This window comes from Botrytis porri, assembly GCF_014898465.1.
Source record: "Botrytis porri strain MUCL 3234 chromosome Unknown BPOR_023, whole genome shotgun sequence".
NCBI classification, from domain to species: domain Eukaryota; kingdom Fungi; phylum Ascomycota; class Leotiomycetes; order Helotiales; family Sclerotiniaceae; genus Botrytis; species Botrytis porri.
In genome coordinates this window covers 162,240-181,947 of record NW_024066097.1, presented here as the reverse complement: position 1 = coordinate 181,947, position 19,708 = coordinate 162,240, and the positions used below count along the sequence as shown (strand labels likewise).

The 19,708-nt window shown below is 33.4% G+C and overlaps 5 protein-coding genes across 5 annotated transcripts; 2 read left to right on the top strand and 3 right to left on the bottom strand.

The window, feature by feature from the left end:
- Positions 1-8,248: 8,248 nt before the first annotated feature.
- Positions 8,249-9,337, bottom strand: EAF01_011636 (uncharacterized protein; the record flags this gene model as incomplete). The annotated part of the gene is made up of 5 exons (XM_038919894.1): positions 8,249-8,391; positions 8,460-8,641; positions 8,704-8,818; positions 8,909-9,005; positions 9,305-9,337. The coding sequence occupies 5 exons, from the start codon at positions 9,335-9,337 to the stop codon at positions 8,249-8,251; spliced, it is 570 nt and encodes a 189-aa protein (XP_038764598.1).
- Positions 9,338-10,470: 1,133 nt separating this feature from the next.
- Positions 10,471-11,538, top strand: EAF01_011635 (uncharacterized protein; the record flags this gene model as incomplete). The annotated part of the gene is made up of 2 exons (XM_038919893.1): positions 10,471-10,860; positions 10,924-11,538. The coding sequence occupies 2 exons, from the start codon at positions 10,471-10,473 to the stop codon at positions 11,536-11,538; spliced, it is 1,005 nt and encodes a 334-aa protein (XP_038764597.1).
- A 215-nt stretch (positions 11,539-11,753) lies between these two features.
- Positions 11,754-12,350, bottom strand: EAF01_011634 (uncharacterized protein; the record flags this gene model as incomplete). The annotated part of the gene is made up of 2 exons (XM_038919892.1): positions 11,754-11,816; positions 11,895-12,350. 2 exons carry the CDS (start codon positions 12,348-12,350, stop codon positions 11,754-11,756), a joined length of 519 nt encoding a protein of 172 aa, XP_038764596.1.
- A 559-nt stretch (positions 12,351-12,909) lies between these two features.
- On the bottom strand, positions 12,910-14,755 carry EAF01_011633 (uncharacterized protein; the record flags this gene model as incomplete). The annotated part of the gene is made up of 4 exons (XM_038919891.1): positions 14,722-14,755; positions 14,314-14,612; positions 13,937-14,259; positions 12,910-13,878 (listed from the first exon to the last, which is right to left on the bottom strand). Exons 2-4 carry the CDS (start codon positions 14,558-14,560, stop codon positions 12,910-12,912), a joined length of 1,539 nt encoding a protein of 512 aa, XP_038764595.1. The 5' UTR covers positions 14,561-14,612; positions 14,722-14,755.
- A 789-nt stretch (positions 14,756-15,544) lies between these two features.
- EAF01_011632 (uncharacterized protein) lies at positions 15,545-17,626 on the top strand (the record flags this gene model as incomplete). Its single annotated transcript, XM_038919890.1, has 3 exons — positions 15,545-16,018; positions 16,078-17,478; positions 17,528-17,626. The coding sequence occupies 3 exons, from the start codon at positions 15,545-15,547 to the stop codon at positions 17,624-17,626; spliced, it is 1,974 nt and encodes a 657-aa protein (XP_038764594.1).
- Positions 17,627-19,708: the final 2,082 nt, after the last annotated feature.

The following is a 19,708-nucleotide window of genomic DNA, read 5'->3' as shown; positions in this document are numbered from 1 at the left end:
CTTTTAATAAAAATTATTAAAAATAAATTATAAAGTTTTATTATAAGTTTATAATATGTTTATTTTGAAGGATTTAGAAAAAAAGAAAATTTCCTATAAATAGATATTTAAAAGAATACCATTAAAATTATAGGGATTATTTATATTATTTTAAACTTATTGTATACTATATCTCTATATTTATTAAACTTTTTTAATTTTAATTTTAATTTTTATATAGATTTTAATTTAAAACTTTCAAAAAGATATAATATGATTTATCATCGAGTAGACTATATTATCAAATGAATCATTTTCATTTTAATAAATATAATCAACTTCAATATACAATTTAATAATAAAGAAGTATACTTGCTTTTAATTATTAAAACTATTGAAAATAAAAAAAAACTAAATCTTTAAAAAACCTTCTAACTATATAATATCCTTTATATAATTCTTATTTATAAAATGAATAATTTAACTTTATATTTCGAAATTCAAATAAATTAATATAAACTTATAGAATTAAAAAAGGAAATTATTATTCAATATATTCTTAATATAAATTCAAAAGGTTTTTCATTTAAATTTAAGAAAGTGGAAAATATAGTAAATTATATTTTTAAATTGAAAAATGTAAAATATATTAGGAAGCTTTAAGTACATTAATTTGTAAAATATTAAATTGAATTAAAAATATATTTTAATTATGTTTATAACTTTTAAAAAGCTTTTTATAAAAATTCTAAGCTTATTGAAAACTGATTTCAATTAGTTACAAATATACAAGCGAAATTCAATATTTTGAATAACAATTTCTACAATTTTAATGAAATAGACTTTATAATAAATATAATATACTTTAGAATGATTATAATTAATATTAAAAGATATAATAGAAATAAATTAATATAATTAGGCAATCGAGAATGAATTATAATAATAATATATGGAAATGAAAAGAATAAAACTATTCCTCATTTCTAATAGTTTAGAAATAAATTCACTTCTTCAATTAGTATATTGAAATCGATCTTTCTATAGAATAGACTATTAAATCTATATTTAATAGATATATAAATAATAAGATAGATTTAAAATAATTGAAATATTTCGATAAATATATTAAGAATTAAAGAAAGGATAAATATCGAATATTAATACTAAATAAGCATAAAAGTTATAAATTAATAACTTTTTAAATATATTATAAAGAAAACGATATTATATATTTAAGTTTATTATTATATTTAAATTATTTAATTCAGCTATTTAATATTAACTATTTTAGTAATCTAAAATGTTTATATGATAATCAAATTAATGAATTTATTGAAGTATATATTAATTATATTTTAAAGATTAAATTCTTTATAATTTTTAAAATTATATATGAAGAATCAATTATCTTTCAGAATATGAAATCAGGATTTTAAGAAATAGATTTAATACCTTTCAATTCTAAAACTATACTTTCGAAATTGAATATTCAAATTTGTATACCTATTCCCCTCTTTTTTAATTAAGATTTATAAATCTCTTAAACCTCTTATAATTCATTTGAAATTTTTTTATAATTAATTTTAATAAAATCTTAAATAACTTATTATCAATTAAATTCCCTTATATTTATATTCAAAATTATATTAGCTTTAATTAAGAGTATAGAAAGATTAACTTATAAAAATACATTTTTGAATATAAAGATTTATACATTTCGAATAGTAAATAAGATATTAAATAAGTATTAATATATAAAATTTTTTTAATTATATTAAGGAAAAGTATTTATTAAATAAGAAACTTTTAATATATTATTTTAATAAAAGATTAATATTTAAATTTAATATAATGAATATTAAAAAGAGAGGAATTCTAATAAAAAAGTATTTTCTAATTAATACTATAGTAAGTATGAAAAGACTAGGTATAATATAAGGATTTATCAAAATGATTTAATAGATCCTAGATTATTAGAATCTTTATAGTTTTAATTAATTGATTTAATTGTTGTTGAATAATATAAATTTGAAAGTGTGAATTGAGATGAAAGTGGTCCACTCGATGATAAATCACATTATAGTTTTCTTTTAATAATTATTATCATTAAAAAGTTATTAAAGATTTTATAAAAGTTTTAAATTTATATATAATTCTTATATAAATTAAAAAATCGATATTTTAAAGCTTTAGATCTTAATATAGAAAATTCCTAAAAATTTCAAAATTTCAAAATAAGCCTAAAATGGCTTAAATTGTAAATATTTAAATTTTTATTAAATTAGCTTATATATTGATAGAGATATTGATAGGTCAAAAAAGCGATTTTTGGTGTAAAAGGGTGGCTCAAAATAGGAGTGGCTTGAAAGTAGGGTGGTCGATTTAGTCTTTTGGGCTGTTTAGCTCAGTAGTAAAGCTTCTGAATGCTCCAGAGGTAGTCTCGTGACAATTACTATACAAAATAATCATATTAAATAAATTAATAAAAGGAACTTCTTAAAGATTCTTATGATAATTTAAATCTTTTAATACTTAATAGCTTTATAAGAAATCTTATATAGAAGTAGTAGTAAAGTCTTAATCGATTTAGTCTATTTATAATTAAGCTATACTAATTATATAATGTGTCTCTATGTATTCAATTATATAAAGTAAATAAAGAAAAATAAACATAAACTTATTCTCCTTTAAAGATTATTTAAATCTATTATTATAAAATCTTATTATATTATAGAGCCTTTAACTTTTTCATTTATTCTTTTATAACCTTTATAATCTTTTACTTTTTATATTTATCTATATCATTTCTTTCTACTTTATTTAATTCTTTTTAATATATTAAATCTTATAATTAATATATCACTACTTTATTATAAGAATATTTTTACTTTTAAGTTATTAATTCTTAAATTTTTGAAATTTTATTTATAATATTAATAATTTCAATTTTAATCTTATATTATAGAATATTTTATTTCTAATCTTCTTTTTTTAATACTTCAATTAAATTAGATTTTATTTGAAACTTATTATTTTTATTTTTATTTCTATTTCATATTATGTTACGGGAGCTGCCTCTAGGGTCACGTGGAAGTGTCTAGAGATCTCTCGAGGTGGTTTAGACTAGACTTCAAGTAGGAATTCAATAAGGTTGTAACTGGTTGCAATTCTCGTAACTATAGTAATGAAACTAATGATTGTTCTTGAGCACGAAGCTCTACATTGTAATGAAATCCTGTTCCCTTATATAGACCTTCCTGCTCTGTTAACTCTTGAGTCGATTGTCGAAAGCCGATGGTCGAGTTTCGAAAGTCGAAAGTCGAAAGTCGATTTCGATTGTCGGCTTTTATGGTCACGTGATGCTAATCCTGTAGTTCTTGTTATCCGTCGTAACATATTATTAATATTATTTCTTTAATAGGAAAATCTTAAAGTTTTATAGTAAAGAAGGTTAATAATTATGTAGTTAATATTAACTTATATTTGATATATTAATAATTTAAAATAAATTATATATTAAGTGTAGAATGAATTATAATGTTAATTTTTAATATAATATATACTTTATCTTATTGAAAATCATTGTTTTCTTTTTGAATGACTAATAATATATTATATATTATAAAGGAATATAATCAATATCAATATATTACAATTTCTACTATATTTTAGAACTATCTTTATAAATTATATTATATCGAAGTTCTTAGAACGTTGTTTTTTTATATAAAGTAATTGTAAATGTTATACAAGGATTTTATTTTTATATATTAATAATCTTATTAAAAATATTTCTCGAAATAAATAAGGCTTTTTGAAAAGATTTTCCTTCTTTATTTTTCTACATCTAAAAACCTTCTTCTTTATATATAAAACCCTCTTATAAAACTACTAAATGTTAAAAGATTTAAATCATTATAGAAATCTTTAAGAAATCTTTTCCATTAATTCATTTAATATAATTGCTTTATATAATAATAATAATTATTTCGAATATCCTAAATAAATATAATATATTTCCTTTCCTATATTAATAATAACAACTACTCAATCTAAGTAAATACTAACTTAATAATTATAGGAAAGAGTATAAAATGATTTCTTAATTCGAATACGATATAAATTAGAGAGTTATTTTGGAAAAACTCTTCTTAGTTTTTTTTCATATTTGAAAGAAATCTTATATATAAATAAGAAACTTTTTAAATATAAGAAAATCAAAAAATAAAATCTTTTTAAAAAACCCTACTTATTTTAAAAAATACTTTTAATAAGATTATTAATATACAAAAATAAAATCCTTCTATAATATCTATAATCACTTTATATTAAGAAATAACATTCTTCAAATCTCGACATAATATAATCTATATATATAAAGACAATTCTCAAACATAATAGAAATCGTAATATATCGATATTAATTATAACTCTCTTATATTAACGTAGTTTAACACCGAATAGCCTATATCATCAAGTGGTCCACTTCAAAATATATATAAAATTCGTTTGTATGTAATCGTACACTTTATTCATTTATTGATAGAATTTTTTAAAAATTGAAATTAGAATATTTAATTATATAAATATTATAAAAATCTAATTTTTTTTAGAATCCAAATTCTTATATGGGTTATTATTAAAATAATATTTTTATAACAAAAATCATAACAATTTCGAATTTTTTTTAAAATATAATAGAAATATTTATATAAAAACTAGTTTTTTAAAAAATTATTTATTATTATTATTTAATATCTTTTTCTTTTACAAAAATAATGTTTGATTATTAAAATATAAATATTAAAAAAGGCTTGATATTAGTATATTTTGAAATGGGCCACTCAATGATATAGGCCACTCAATGTTAAACTACGTTATATGATATACTATTAATTACTTAAAGAATAGTAATTCTCAATGTCGGAACACATGACCATCAATATGACATTACATATCACACTTTACCCTACATACATACGAAGTGTGTAAATGAGGATAGTATACATATATAAATATAACAATTCCCTTTTTATATAAAGAGGATAGACAAAAATAAACAACCTTTTTAATTATACATATTATATATATACATCTTATCAAGTCCGTCCAACACTTAATAATACAAAATATATATTATACTCAAAATCGACATAACAATCTATCTTATGTTTATTATACGATTTATTTCAGATTATTAGTATATCAAATATAAGTTAAACTTAGTTATATAACCATTAATTTTCTTCATTATATGACTTAATCCTCTTTTATTAAAGGAATAATGTTAATAAAATAAAATAAAAACGAAAACAATAGGTTTTAAATAGAACCTAATTTAATTGAAATATTAAAAGAAGAAAATCAAAAATGAAATTGTTGGGACAGGGATCATGTGACTACGCTAGCGTTGACGCTAGCGTCTTCCGATACTACAGCAAATACGTTTCGTAGCCCTAGCTTTTAGAACCTCAAGCAATATAACAACAGTGTGAACCATAGTACTATATTGACTTCACCATCCCCATGATGATACCAACAGAAATATTCTATATTATAAGATTGAAATTGAAATCGCTTATATTATAAATAAGATTTAAAAATCGAAAGATTAGAAATTTGAGAATAAAAATATTCCTATAATAAAATAATAATATACTAACTATAGAATTTAATACATTGAAAGAAATTAAATAAAGCAGAAAGGAATAATAAAGATAAATATAAAAAGTAAGAGATTATAAAGATTATTAAAAAGTAAAAGAAAAGACTATAAAGGTTTCATACTATAATATAATTTAATAATAATAAACTTAAAGATTATTTAAAAAATAATAGGTTATTATTGTTTTTTTCATCTCCTTCATATAATTAATATTATATAAATATATCGTATAATTAGTATATAATACTAATCAACTGCTATCAGCTCAAACTCATTTTCACATCAAAAATCAAAATTTTACTATATTTTCAAATACTAAAATCTTTATGATATATAAATAAAATTATTTCAAAATTTATTTTTATAGAATTTTTATAATACAATTTGATATTTTCAAAAATTTAAAATCCTTAGAAATTTATATTATGAGAATTTATACGATTGAATTAAAATCTTAAAAAAGTTATTTGATTTTCGTTTATTTTATTAATAAATCTCATTATTCTTAAAATAATATTACTTTGAATTTCTATAATTCGATCAATAAAATATTAAAAAAAAATTAATATTATTTTTATTTAACAATTTATAAATTAAATCAATATATATATAAGAAAATACTTAGATTTTATTATTAATTATTAAGAAATTCATAAATATAAATGATAAGTTTTAGTATGAAAACGTGTTTTGACTAATAGCAGTTGGTACGTACTATAGCTTAGCTATAGATAGATTGAATCGATTAAGAATTTACTACTACTATTAATTAAATCTATGTTATTCGATAAAATAATTAAAGATGTATAATATAAACTAAAATGAAATATAACTTCTACAAATGTAATTCTAATTTAATAAAATTTTATATAGAAATTTATATATATATTTTCCATATAGAAATAAAGTTTGATAGAATTTAAATAAAAAATAAAAGAGGTGTAATATATTAAAATTAATAAATTAATAAAAATAAGTACAATTTCATAATACATTTTAGATTTTATATATCTCTATCAATTTTGAATCTTTTATTTTTATATTTTAGAACCTAAATGAAAATTAAATAATATTTTATTTAAAAAAGATGTTTCTTTTTAAATCTTTTTTTTAAAAAAATTAAAGATTAAAATTAAATAAATGAATTAATTTTTTGGATTTTTATCCTTAATATTCTTAATAATCTTGAAAATAAATAAATTTATTCTTTCAAAAAAAATCTTTTTTCTATCTTAAATATAAATAACTTTTTTCGATTGTAAATAAATCTTTATAAAAAAATACGTATTAAAGAGTAAAGTTTTTATTTAATAATGTATTTAGATTTCGATATCAAAAGTAATAAATTAATTGAACTATTAAAAATCGAAAAGAATATTCAAAAATAAATACTTTTTGAAAAAAAAAAATAGATTTAATCGCTTTTATTTCAATCATTTTAATTTTAATTTTTTAGAAATTTTTATATATTATAATTATCATATTCATTAATTATATATATCAATTATAGCTTATTCTATTCAAAAATGTTAAAGTTATAAATCTTTTCAATTTATACTATACATCTTTAGTTAATTCGCCGAGTACTATACATTCAATACCACTAATAGAGTTTAGACTACCTATCGCGTTAATGAAGTCGAAACTACTCGCCGACTTGATCCTGCCGATGAGATTACTCAAAAAATACCAACAGAGCTACCACTTCTAACAGTACGCACAAACCAGAACCAGAAAGAAGATCTTCACTCTCGGAATAATCGATGAGGAAGTAATCCAGTAACGATGAGAATACTCGACTGGTCAATGTTTGATTCGAGATAAGAAGTATCTAACAGCTATCTCATTCTTTAGTTGAAGGTTTGAATAGCTTCTTTATATAACATATGATATAGGGTTGGCCTAGGAGATTATAGATGGAGGGTTAAGAAAACAGATAAAATTGATCCATACGAGAGTTACTTTGTTTGTACTTCTATCACACTCTTCTCCGTCATGATGTGAGATCTTTCTTTTTGTTATATTGGGATATAACATCAGCGCCCACGACGTCTGAGCATCAGTTTCAAAGACAACCTTCAGATCCTGATCGAATTCTCACAAGGAGATATCGGTATGTGTAGCAACCTTCGAGGTATGAAAAGTGGATTGGCATTGAATTGGTTCACTTAAAACAAGCACTTAACAGCCGTTGAATTCTCACTCTCAACTACCTACTCGCTGTCAGTCCGCCTGCCTACTAGCTAGGTAACCAGTCCAGTGAACACGCTAAAATTTCACCATTCAATCACCTCCCCATCCACATTCACCTTCACACCCTAATCAATGGTGCTTTGCTCTTTGCATCTCGAAACCTCGAAAATATCACACGAGAAAGAAGATTGAGTAGCGAGGCCCATGTTATACCCCGCCCAATCAAATTATTTGCACTTCAATCAAACTCCTAAGCCCTGCGTCAATATCCAGAAAATAGTATCCATAACCAGACCATATGAACACCGGTGAAAATATGCGTGAAATGCGTATGCCTTTATAAAATATCCATCCATTCATCCATTATCTAGGACCAACCAAACTGGCCGCGAACGATTCAGGTGCACTTTAGATTTCCTCCATTGTACCCGCTGCTTCTTCATTATCATCATCGTCGTCAAAACTGGCTACCGAGGACATGGTACCGTCATCTGATTCGTCGGCGCCCGCATCGTCTGCTGCGTCTCCGCTTGCGTATTTCGTTACATATTCTACATTTCATCAGTTCCCATCCTATCCCCTTATAAAATCCTTCCTTGTAATCCCCAGAAATACACACCTTTAACCTTCGCATCATACGCTTTCGAATCCCTCATGAGTAATGCGGCGGCCTCTCCATTCAGTGGATCCGTCGGGTTCGGATATCGAAGTAATTGTGGGAGAAAGACTTCGAAGATATTGATCATATCGAACATTGGCGACCAAGTTTGATTAATCACATCGAGACATACGGAACCGGATCTATGAAGACAGTCTCAGTAAGTAATCTGTTCCACCGTGTAGGTGGTAGGTAAAGGGCCTACAACTCATCGATATTGGGGTGAAAGATGCGGTTTTCGAAACCGATGCTGGGGGATTTGTAGGGATATTGATCTGGGAGTTCGACGTGGATTTTCCAGAGTCCGCCTTCGAATGGTGCTGTGAGAGTAGCCATTAGTTTATGTGTTTGAGAGGAGGGAGTGTCGGAGGAGAGGGGAGGGATAGGGAAGGGAAGGGAAGTAAACTCACTCTCTGCTGGTCCCTTGAAGCGGACATAGAACTCTTGCCTGTTATGGTCATTACATGAGCGGTTGATTCCAAAGTTCTTCTCAACATAATACATACACTAGATAAAAGGTTAGAATTTCTGCAGACTGTATGGGTATATTTCCAACTCACTATTGTCATTTACAAGAGTCACCTCATAATCCGACATCAACCTATACTCCTGGTAAGCACTGAAGCATAAATCCATCGGACTAGCTGTGAAAAGGTGTCGCATACATCCTAGAATGACACTGTTAGCTAGAGATCCTCAAAAAGACACGTTCTCAAATCATAAATACTGACTTCATGACCTATACATCCAAAAGCAGACGTTAGTCTTTTAACTGATCCAAATAATGACTATAGGATGTCACTTACATCAGTCTCAATCCTCCGTCTAGGACTCGACATTTTGACGTTTGAGTTTATGAGTTTGAATTCTGGATTAAGCAAGTGTTCGATTCAAGAATTTGGCAAAAATTGTAGATTTAGAAAAATGGCGAAATGGCGAAATGGCGAAATGGTGAAATGGTGAAATGGTGAAATAATGAGTTTATATGAGGAGAGAACTGATCTTGGAGTTTGTTGTAGTAGCAGCTAGACAGTGGACCGTATAGTCCTTATCTGAGCGATAAAGCGGTAACAATCGGTAGTTGCCGATTCATGCGCCCGCGTTGGTCTCGTGAGATGGTTTGAAAATGGTAATAAGGGTGGGTGGCTATGTAATCTGTGTAATGATAATACCGGTAACTTAACCTTAACCTGGATTTGGTCTTTGTCCGGATATGGATCGTGGATCAAGAAATGTAAAGGCGAGGAGGGGTAAACACATTATCATCATACTGTAACATATACTCCGTACTTTTCACTTTTATAGAAATCACAGCCTCACCCACATCTCAACCGGTATGGTTCACAAGAAGGCCTCAATTGTGATTGAACGATGGAAGATAATTCTCAGGTACACCACAAGTAGTACATTGCATGATCTGAATGCTGCGACCATTTTGAACGGTAACGGTATAACGGTATAACGGTATTACACTGGAAAGGAGGGGAAAGAAAGCGCTTTTTGTATCAAGGATGTCCTTCCACAGAAGTCAATCGATTTATCCTCATGGTGGTACTATGTTCGAGCCATACCTAAATAACTATATATGAATAATAACTCAGGTCCCAGAAGAATCAAGAATCAATAGTAAGTATCTCATATCTCATATCTCATCTAATGCCATCCATCATCACCCTTTTCTTCCACCCAAAACTACCGCCTCGGTTCCCCTTACATAATACATAATCTAGACCCATCCCTCGGCTCAAAGAATCCCCCCCCCCCAAGCGACAAAATGAACCGCAAATAATGAAAATAATGTATGTCTCTTTACGCTCCAGTATGGAAACCACAGCGCAATAATCATCACGACCTCATCAAAAAGTTTGTTATAGGCCTCCGCAATTCTAATAATGGCTCTCCATCATCCATCTTCAAAGTTTTCTAATCATCAATTTCGATCCGTGTGCATTTCTTTCCATCAATTTCATCCATGTCTTCATCATTTCCCATCATGAAGTTGAGCACGCGCACACTATTGAAGCAATATTCACGACCAGCATCTTTTGCTGTGAGACCATTTCTTGCACAATGTCAAATCAGAAAAAGTTCGCATAGTCCTATGGGCTCACAGAGTGCGAGGAAGAAGGTCACTATGACGACATTGAGGTCTATGTATAAGAAAGGGGAACCCATTGCTGTGATGACGGCTCATGATTTCCCCAGTGGTCATGTCGCGGATGTCGCGGGTATGGATATAGTTTTAGTGGGAGATAGTTTGGCCATGGTAGCCTTGGGAATGGAGGATACTAGTGAAGTTATCATGGAAGAGATGTTGATGCATTGTCGTTCTGTATCGCGTGCTGCACAAGCTGCTTTCACTGTATGTACATTCCCGTATTCCCTCAATTCATGCACCTCCTTTACTAACAAACTAAATCATCAGGTTGGAGATCTTCCCATGGGATCATATGAAATATCTCCCGAGCAAGCTCTCGAATCCGCTTTTCGATTTGTGAAGGAAGGTCGAATGCAAGGCATTAAATTAGAAGGAGGTGTAGAAATGGCTCCTACCATCAAAAAACTCACGACCGCAGGCATTCCGGTCCTAGGCCATATCGGCCTCACACCTCAACGCCAAAATTCCCTCGGTGGCTTCCGCGTGCAGGGTAAAACTTGTGCCGGTGCACTGAAAGTTCTCGAAGATGCGCTCACCGTCCAAGAAGCCGGTGCTTTCGCAATGGTCGTTGAAGCTGTTCCTCAAGAAGTCGCAACACTCATAACTGAGAGGTTATCTATCCCTACAATAGGCATTGGCGCAGGAAATGGTTGCTCGGGACAAGTTCTGGTGCAAGTTGACATGACTGGCAATTTCCCACCCGGTCGATTCCTCCCAAAATTTGTAAAGAAATATGGTGATGTCTGGAGCGAAAGCTTAAAAGCCATGACGGAATACCGCGAAGAAACGAAGTCTCGAGCCTACCCAGCCCCAGAGCATACATATCCGATTCCAGAGAAGGAGCTCGAGGACTTTCGAAGTGCGATTAGCAAAATGGATTGAGGTGTTGTGGATAAATTATCGATGTTGTTAGATTGCAGGCGTGTTTGTCCAGCTTTTAGGTTCCCAATATTTGCTTAGCTTTTAGATGCCCCATAGAAATATGATTTTTCTGTATACCAACCCAAATCTAGTTTAAAAAAGCAGTTGATACCCCATGCTAATTGTTTCGTTTGAATGTTTGAATGACTGACTACCGTGTATCGTATGCCGTTCGATCATCCAAATGCCGGCGTCATCGAATAGGTAACAATAAGCTGGTCCTTCGAATCTTTAAAGCACTATTCCAAGAATTAGCATTAATCCATCCCTAACCCTCATCCTACACCCTCGCATAAGCAAGTCCCAAAATCACTCACCCTATGCAAGTTCCCCACCACCTCATCCAACGCCGGCGCAAAACAACTATTCACATACAAAAACACACTTTCCCTCTCTCCCCCTCCCCCCGCATTCCGATCCAACTTCAACACCCTCCTCAGATACGCCACGACCGTCTCAAACCTCTGCGTCGAACTAATCTTCGACACGGGTCTCTGCAACGCGGGCGCCGACCCAATCGGCTGAAACCGCACTGTGATTTTCGGGGTGGGAAACACAAATGCAGATTCGAGCGCGGTGCTGGAGTCGCGCGGGAGATTGGTGAGTAGGAGGGAGGAGGTCATGGTTAGGGGGAGAGTGGGGGAGGAGGGTGGGAGATCCGGGATGCCTGAGTGGGTGCGTGGGTGGGTAGGGAGGGAGGTGGTGGGGGTTGTGGGGGTGGGAGTGCGGGAGGGGAGGGGAGAGGTGTCGGGGTTGGGGTTGGGAGAGCTCATTGTTTGGTGGTGTGGGTTGGGTTTGTGTGTGTAAGAGTTCGGTGTGTTTTGTTTCGTGGCTGGAAATCCGATTTTAGATGGCTTCAGAAAGTTTTGGTTTTATTCCGATGTAACGAAGTAATGTTATGCAATGTGAGGTTGAGTTTGGGGGACGAGATTGTACGATGATGGAAATGAATGAGACGAGGCTGAGGCCGATGATATGATGCGGACTTTGATGCGGAGTTGCGGCCGACTGAGTGGAGAGTGGGGCAAGGTTTTGAGGTGAACCCTTATTTCAAGTTTCGGCAGATCATTTTTAAGCTCACCGGGAACTCACTAGAAGTTTACTGGGGACACTCGATCTACCAGGAATAATAATCTTTCCCTCGTGCTACTAATGGGTTTTTTGAATTAAAATGGGCTCAGTGGAAAGAAAGGCATGCCAAAGCTCCATGTGTAAAGTACTCAGCATCTATTCGGACGTTATCAATCTCGATTGATTTGTGGGTATATACATTTACTTTTTTGTTCGGAGTGGTATACATCATTATCATACAATTCATTTACCCCCTTTTATCTAATCGCGTAGAGCTTCGATATCTACAACCTCCTTCACGGCCTCGGTAGTTAATACTAGAGGTGAATCCTCCTGTATACAAATGCTATCCTCAATTCTGATGCCCATGCCCCTAAAATGAGCTGGCCAGCGCTCATCATTTGGTACATAAATTCCCGGCTCGATCGTAATACAATGTCCTTCCCTGAGAAGGTTACTTCGAGAATATCCTGGAGTATCGTGAACATCAAGTCCAATATAATGACCGACGTGATGAGGAAACAGGGTATCGATAGCACTTCCAGACATATCGAATCCTAACTGTTTCAATTGATCTGTGAGACCATTTCTGGTAACTGCGTGGATTTTGTCCAAAGTCATGTTTGAACTTTCCCTGCATAGCGCAACACTACTTCGCTGTACTTTTAAAAGTGCTTCGTAGAGATCTTTCTGGGCATCTGTAAATTTGCCATTGATGGGCCATGTTCGAGTAATATCCGTAATATATCCACCATATTGTCCACCGGCGTCTACCAGAACAAGCTCGCCATCTCGTAGTATATCGTTGTTGGAAACGTAATGTATGCTCTGGGCATTTCTCCCACCTCCAATGACTGGCACATAAGCACTCTTCTCACAACCTCCGATTTTATAATCAAATTCAAGAAATGCGCCAAGATGTTTTTCTTCAGTCCATCGTTTCCGCATAGCATTTGTAAAAGATCTGCCGGAGACTTTACCTGCTTTTCGCATATTTTCGATTTCGGCATCACTTTTGATGGCCCTTAATTCGTTTATCAACGGCCCAATTGGTTTCGATTTTTTTGCTTTGGCATCGCGAAAGAGTTGCATAAGATCCTTTTGTTTCATTACACCTTGGATGGAGTCCAGAGTACCCCCAAGGAAAGATTCTTTAACATCCATATATATTTCACTAGCTCCTTCAATAAGTGGCCTTAGATATGAAGCTGCCTGGTTGACATCCCCAGACTATGTCAATGTTAGCATTGTTGTTGTTTGTGAAGTATGGTAGGAACAGGTCTCTTACTTCATCAGCATTGAAAACATCCAAGGCTGCTTGTTCCCCAGATCTAGCACCATCCCAAAGTTCTGCCTGCGGGTCTTTAGGTCTAACAAATAGGTGAAATATAAATTCTGAAGACTCCATTCTCTGTATTACTGCAATTGCCTCTGGTTCATTAAATCCCGTAAGATAGAAGAAATTTGATTGCTGGTGAAATTCATGAAATACAGCCCCAGACCTATATTTGATATCTGCCCCTCTCAAGATGGCGATTGAATTTGGAGGAAGTTTTGCAGCGAAATCTGCTCGTCGATCCGCATATTCTTGCGCAGAAATACCTGGAGTAACTGATCACTGTATTTAGTTTTGTTGTAATCATATCGTTGAATTCATCTTCATACCTTCTCCAGCATTAAGTAAGTGCGGATGGGTTTCATGAACCGGTTGACCAAATTGAAGTTCTGAAGCTGATATGGAAGCATATGTTCTTCTTGATTGATATGTTGTGTGACATTTTGTTGCTGCAGACGATACTTGAGCTTGACATCGAGGTCTCGAAGGTATTATTGATGAAGATGATATTCCTCTACTCCTACTGGTCCCTTCCAATTGCTGAAACAGTGATCTTGTTCTTCGACTACACTTCATGATATAGATTGGCGATTACCAGTGGATGGGATTGAGGTTCTCGAGTCTTTCCCTGTGCTATGTGAGTATATTATTTTCTGCGGACTCAACCTTAATATTTCGTTCTGTCATGTTCTGCCATCAAGCACTAATGAACGTTTAAGATTTAAGATTCCTCTTACCAAGGTAGGGAGTTCCAACCTAGCAGTCATAGACTCCAGTACTGTACTGTATAATACGAGTAAGTTAGATGATAAAATATTATCAAGCATAAATTGAAAGGGTTTCATTGGTTTGATTGGTTTGATTGGTTCGAGATTTACCTCTAAATTACTCAAGTATTGACCTAGACAGGCAGTATATGATTTTAGCATCTACGAAGTAATTTGCATCTAATTATTATTAAGTTATTAGTATTTACCAGGTATTTATTATCCATTATTTACCAACCGGGGGAAGGTAATTTAAAATGGTTGCTATGTTGCTGAGTGAATATAATCGATGAATCCACTTCGCGCTGTTTTTAAGCCTTTTGTTGTCTACCATAACATTCAAACCTAGTAGTGCTCCGTAGTCATCATCACACCCCCCCCAAAAAAGGAACCTTACCCTACCCATAACCATAACTTCTACCATACAAAGATTGACACTTCACTTCACACCACCACCACCAACCACCAAAAAATAAAATAACATCCACCATACCACTCCAGCATTATCCCAACCCACATTCATTGAATCGTGTGGTATTCACGACCCTTTTGTGCTCATTCCTTTCAATGGTATTCATTTCCCCAGACTCTCGAAACATATCTACTTAATGTCTACATAAAAAAAGAAGAGCTTCAGGGAAGTGGTTATAAACCGTGTCAAAAGTCGCGTGCGAGAACCACCCCCACTCCAACTCCTTCACAGGAATTTCTCTGTCCTACACAGAGAGTATTGATATATTTGCATATGGCAACAGTATCACTATCTCCATTACCTGTCACATTAACAACCAATATGTCGACCAGGAGGCAGCCTCTCTCCACCATCTCCAATGTCGCTAATTCCCCATATCGAGCGGTAGCTTCCACCACAACTAAACAAAAACGATCATACGCCAATATACAACGCGAAGATGCATATGGACAACCACCCCCGGCGAAAAAGCAGATGCTAGATGCACATCATCAACCCCTAAGAACACCTCCACGCCAAAGTATTGGCCAAGTATCGGGTGAAGGAAGGATTTTTACTCGGAGATCAACTCAGCCATCCAATTTTGAACGAAAGTGTGTGGCAGCTAGAGGTGATAGAGGTGCTCAACAACAGCAGATTACCAAGGCGGATAAGGTACCAGAGGAGAATTTGGAATCGATACGTCAATGGCAAAAGCATTATAGGAAGAGTTTTCCAAAATTTGTCTTCTACTTCGAGAGTATACCAGAGGATGTCCGACTTAAATATACCAAACAGGTTCTCGCCTTAGGTGCAGTAAGTAATGTCTCTGTGTAAGTAATTGGGTATCGCGGATTGTGTTGACGTCTTCTCAGCGCGACGAAAAATTCTTCTCACATGAGGTCACTCATGTCGTCACCACTCGATCAATTCCACCGGAGACCCCATTTACTTCTTCAACTACCGCCAAGTTACATTCGCAACACGGCACCATTAACCCCTCTTTGTTGGACAGATCATCCGAGACTGCAGATTCAAGGGAATCTCGATCGAAGTTTACATTTGAAGCTCCAGGTGGTAGAAGACTTAATACACAAGGACATGATGGAGACACAAGACGACAACAAGTCCGCAGCTCAGATGTACTATACAAGGCACGAGAGTTGGGGATGAAGATATGGGCATTGGAAAAGTTGCAACGCATGATGACAACTATGTTTGACACGGATACTGGTTACCAAACAGCACATAGTCACAACACAAGGAGCCATTCCGTTCAGGGTGGTACGATAAGCAGAGGAGGTCGAGAAGCTGACCTATCCCAATTATTGAGGAACGAACGAATTTATGGACCATCCGATCGGGACCTCAGCGTCGCTACAAAAGAAATGACTATATTTAGAGGGCCGTATATCTACATTCACGATATCGATGAAAAGCAGAAGCCAATTATGGTTCGAGAATATAACAAAGTCGCCCGCAAAGAAGAGGGAGATTGGCCTCAATTCCGTAGTGTTGCAAATGGCAAGTGTCCATTTGTGGAGGAAGTAGAGTACAGCCGCCGTGAGGTGGAGAAAGAAAAGGAATTGATCCGTATTCAAAGGCAAAAGGAAAAAGAGAGGGCTGCAATTCCAAGGACAAGAGCTGCCGCTGCGGTTGAAGCAGCTAAAATGCAACCACCAAAGGCAATCAACAAACGAGCACTATCCCAACTTGATGATGGAGCAAATAGAAGTGTTACTGTCTCGACAAACCAAGCTAATCCATTTGATACTGATAGAAGTAATCGTGCGGAACTTGAGTCTTCTTCTCGAGGGCAAAACGCATTCGTCAGTCGTGCTGGGGTTGGGAGATTGTTTGGAGGTGAGCCTGTTGCATCGGGAGTTCAACCATCAAACATTACTTCTGCTATTCGTTCTCAAATGATTTCTTCAACTGCAGCTCAACCTGGACTCAAAGCTGGAACAAGTAAAGAGATACATGGGTTGCAGAGAAAGGTTCTTGAGAAGACGAATGGTGGAACCGGATCCCATCGTTTGACTGACATCACTGCTGCTGTAAGAGAAGATACAGCCACTCGTCCTGCGAAGCGTGAGGCACAAAAGAAACTTGGTGTAATTGAAGAGGATGATATTCCTACAGAAAAAGAAGAAGCGGCAAGAAAGATGGAAGCTTCTCGCAAAGCAAAAGCTGTTCAACAAAGAAAGCTTGAGAAACGTGATCCAAAGCCTGGATACTGTGAAAATTGCGCCGATAAATTTGAAGACTTTGATGAGGTAAATTCCTTTTCATCTGGTGATTTTTATCATACTAATTGTTCCATAGCATGTCGTCTCACGCAAACATCGTAAATTCGCGGAGAAGCTTGAGAATTGGAAAGAGCTTGACGCCTTGTTAAATCAACTGGTTCGACCTCTTTTATGATCCAAGATTCATTCGCTTCGCAAACGTACCTTCAGCCAGTCATATGAATCCATATTCGAAATTCTACAACAGCTTGCCCAATACAAACTAATAATATAACGGCGTTCATTCATTGGGGCATGCATATGAAAAACCAAAACGGGGTTGTCACAACAGAAACATTACAATCACAGCTTATGTTCCAAACTTTGTCCTTTGCTCCTTACATACCACAATATCCAATCATTCACGGTTACATTTTCCCCAAGAGGACTAGATGGAAGGATGGGTAACGTTGTTTGCTTTTGGGGTTATGTCACTTGTCATTGTTTGGTTTGAGCTTTGATTCAGCATTTACATAGGGGTTGGCGTTTTTCTCGTTTTTACATCTGTGTTGATTCTTTTTCTTTGGGATGGGGCGTTGGGGGTTTTGAGGTCTGCTTTCGCTTTCGCTGAAGTTGGGGCATGTTGATGGGCATGGCATGGCTGGCGAGCATCTTATTCATGAACTTCACAGCGGAATGTCGTTTGTTTGTGTCTTATGGTGTATATGAGGAGGAGTAAGAGGTTTAAGATGAGGAAGTAAGAGAGAAAGAATGCTAGAAGAGGAGTTGATGGCTATAAGTAAATAGCATGAGATGGAATCTGATCATGGAATCTGATGATGCGTTCAGAAATCACTTTACTTGGGGGGAAGGGGTGATCTTTCAGTGTACATATGTGTATGTGTGTGTCGGTCAATGAATGACCACATCAATGAATAAAGAATGAAAGATCAAGAGAATCAAAGCCAAAATAAGATTTCAATCTTTATATGATAATCTTTGTAAAGGGGTGATTGCTCGCTTAATCTTAATTTTCATCTTGAGGGTTGAGATGATACGGAGATGAAGTGAATATATGTATGTAAGTACCTAGGTAGGAGTAGCGAAGTTAATGAAGATTGTATATTGTGAATAAGTGAATAAAAGTAGATAGGCAGGTATCAGCAGTACGAAAATGATTGTACTAGGTAATTATCATTTGTTCATGTTCTCTGAAGACTGGATTGAAGTCTGAAGAAGGGTGTCTACTTTCTATCTGAGCACATATCTATCTACTATCTAAATAGATATTTAGGTATCTAAATATTTAGTTATACATTCATTCTCATTCTCATTCTCAATCACAATAGAATGGAATAGAATAGTATTTTGAAATAAAGGAGCAGTGAGTATAGTGCAATACGAAGGATTGGAAATACATACTGCTTTGATATGGTATCCTTTTTAACTTTTCTTTCTTCTCGTTGGGTATTCTCTTCAATGGTTTTCTGTAATGTCTCCTCTCTCAACATCCTCTCTCTCGCTTTCTCCTCTCTCGACCCCTCTCTCAAGCAATCACATCACATCATATCACATCCAAAAATCCACACACACACCCATACTATATAAAATCTCACAATCAATCAAAAACTGCCTCCATTTTAAACCTTCCCTCCCTCTTAATCTTCACTTCCTTCAAACCAACAAACCCATCGCCCAAGGCCTATCCACCCAAAATAAAACAATAAATACCTATCTAAATCTCAAAACCGTCTAGTCAATCTCAAAACCTAATTATCTACCTACCTACCTACCTACCTACCTACCAATCCCCCAAACGAATCCCAAATCCCAAATCTCAAATCTCAAATCTCAAATCTCAAATCTCAAATCTCAAACCCCAAATCCCAAACCCCAAATCTCAAATCCTGAAAATGAAATCCTGAAAATGAAATGTAATTAAAATGAATCACAATTACATCTTGAATTCATTTCGAGCTATAAACTTTAAACAATACAATAACGATTCAATTAAAAATACTACTGTACTATATTATACTATATTATTACACTATCTCTACTCTCTCTACTCTCTCTACTCTCTCTACTCTCTCTACTCTCTCTACTCTCTCTACTCTCTCTGCTTTCCCTTTTTCAATTCTTTCATTCTCATAAACCCAAATCCAAATCCAAATCCAAGCCGAAACCCTAACAATCACTACTCACTTACTCACTCAATCACTCAATTACACATAATCACCGCCCTTTCTCCCCCCCCCCCTTCCTACATACACATCTC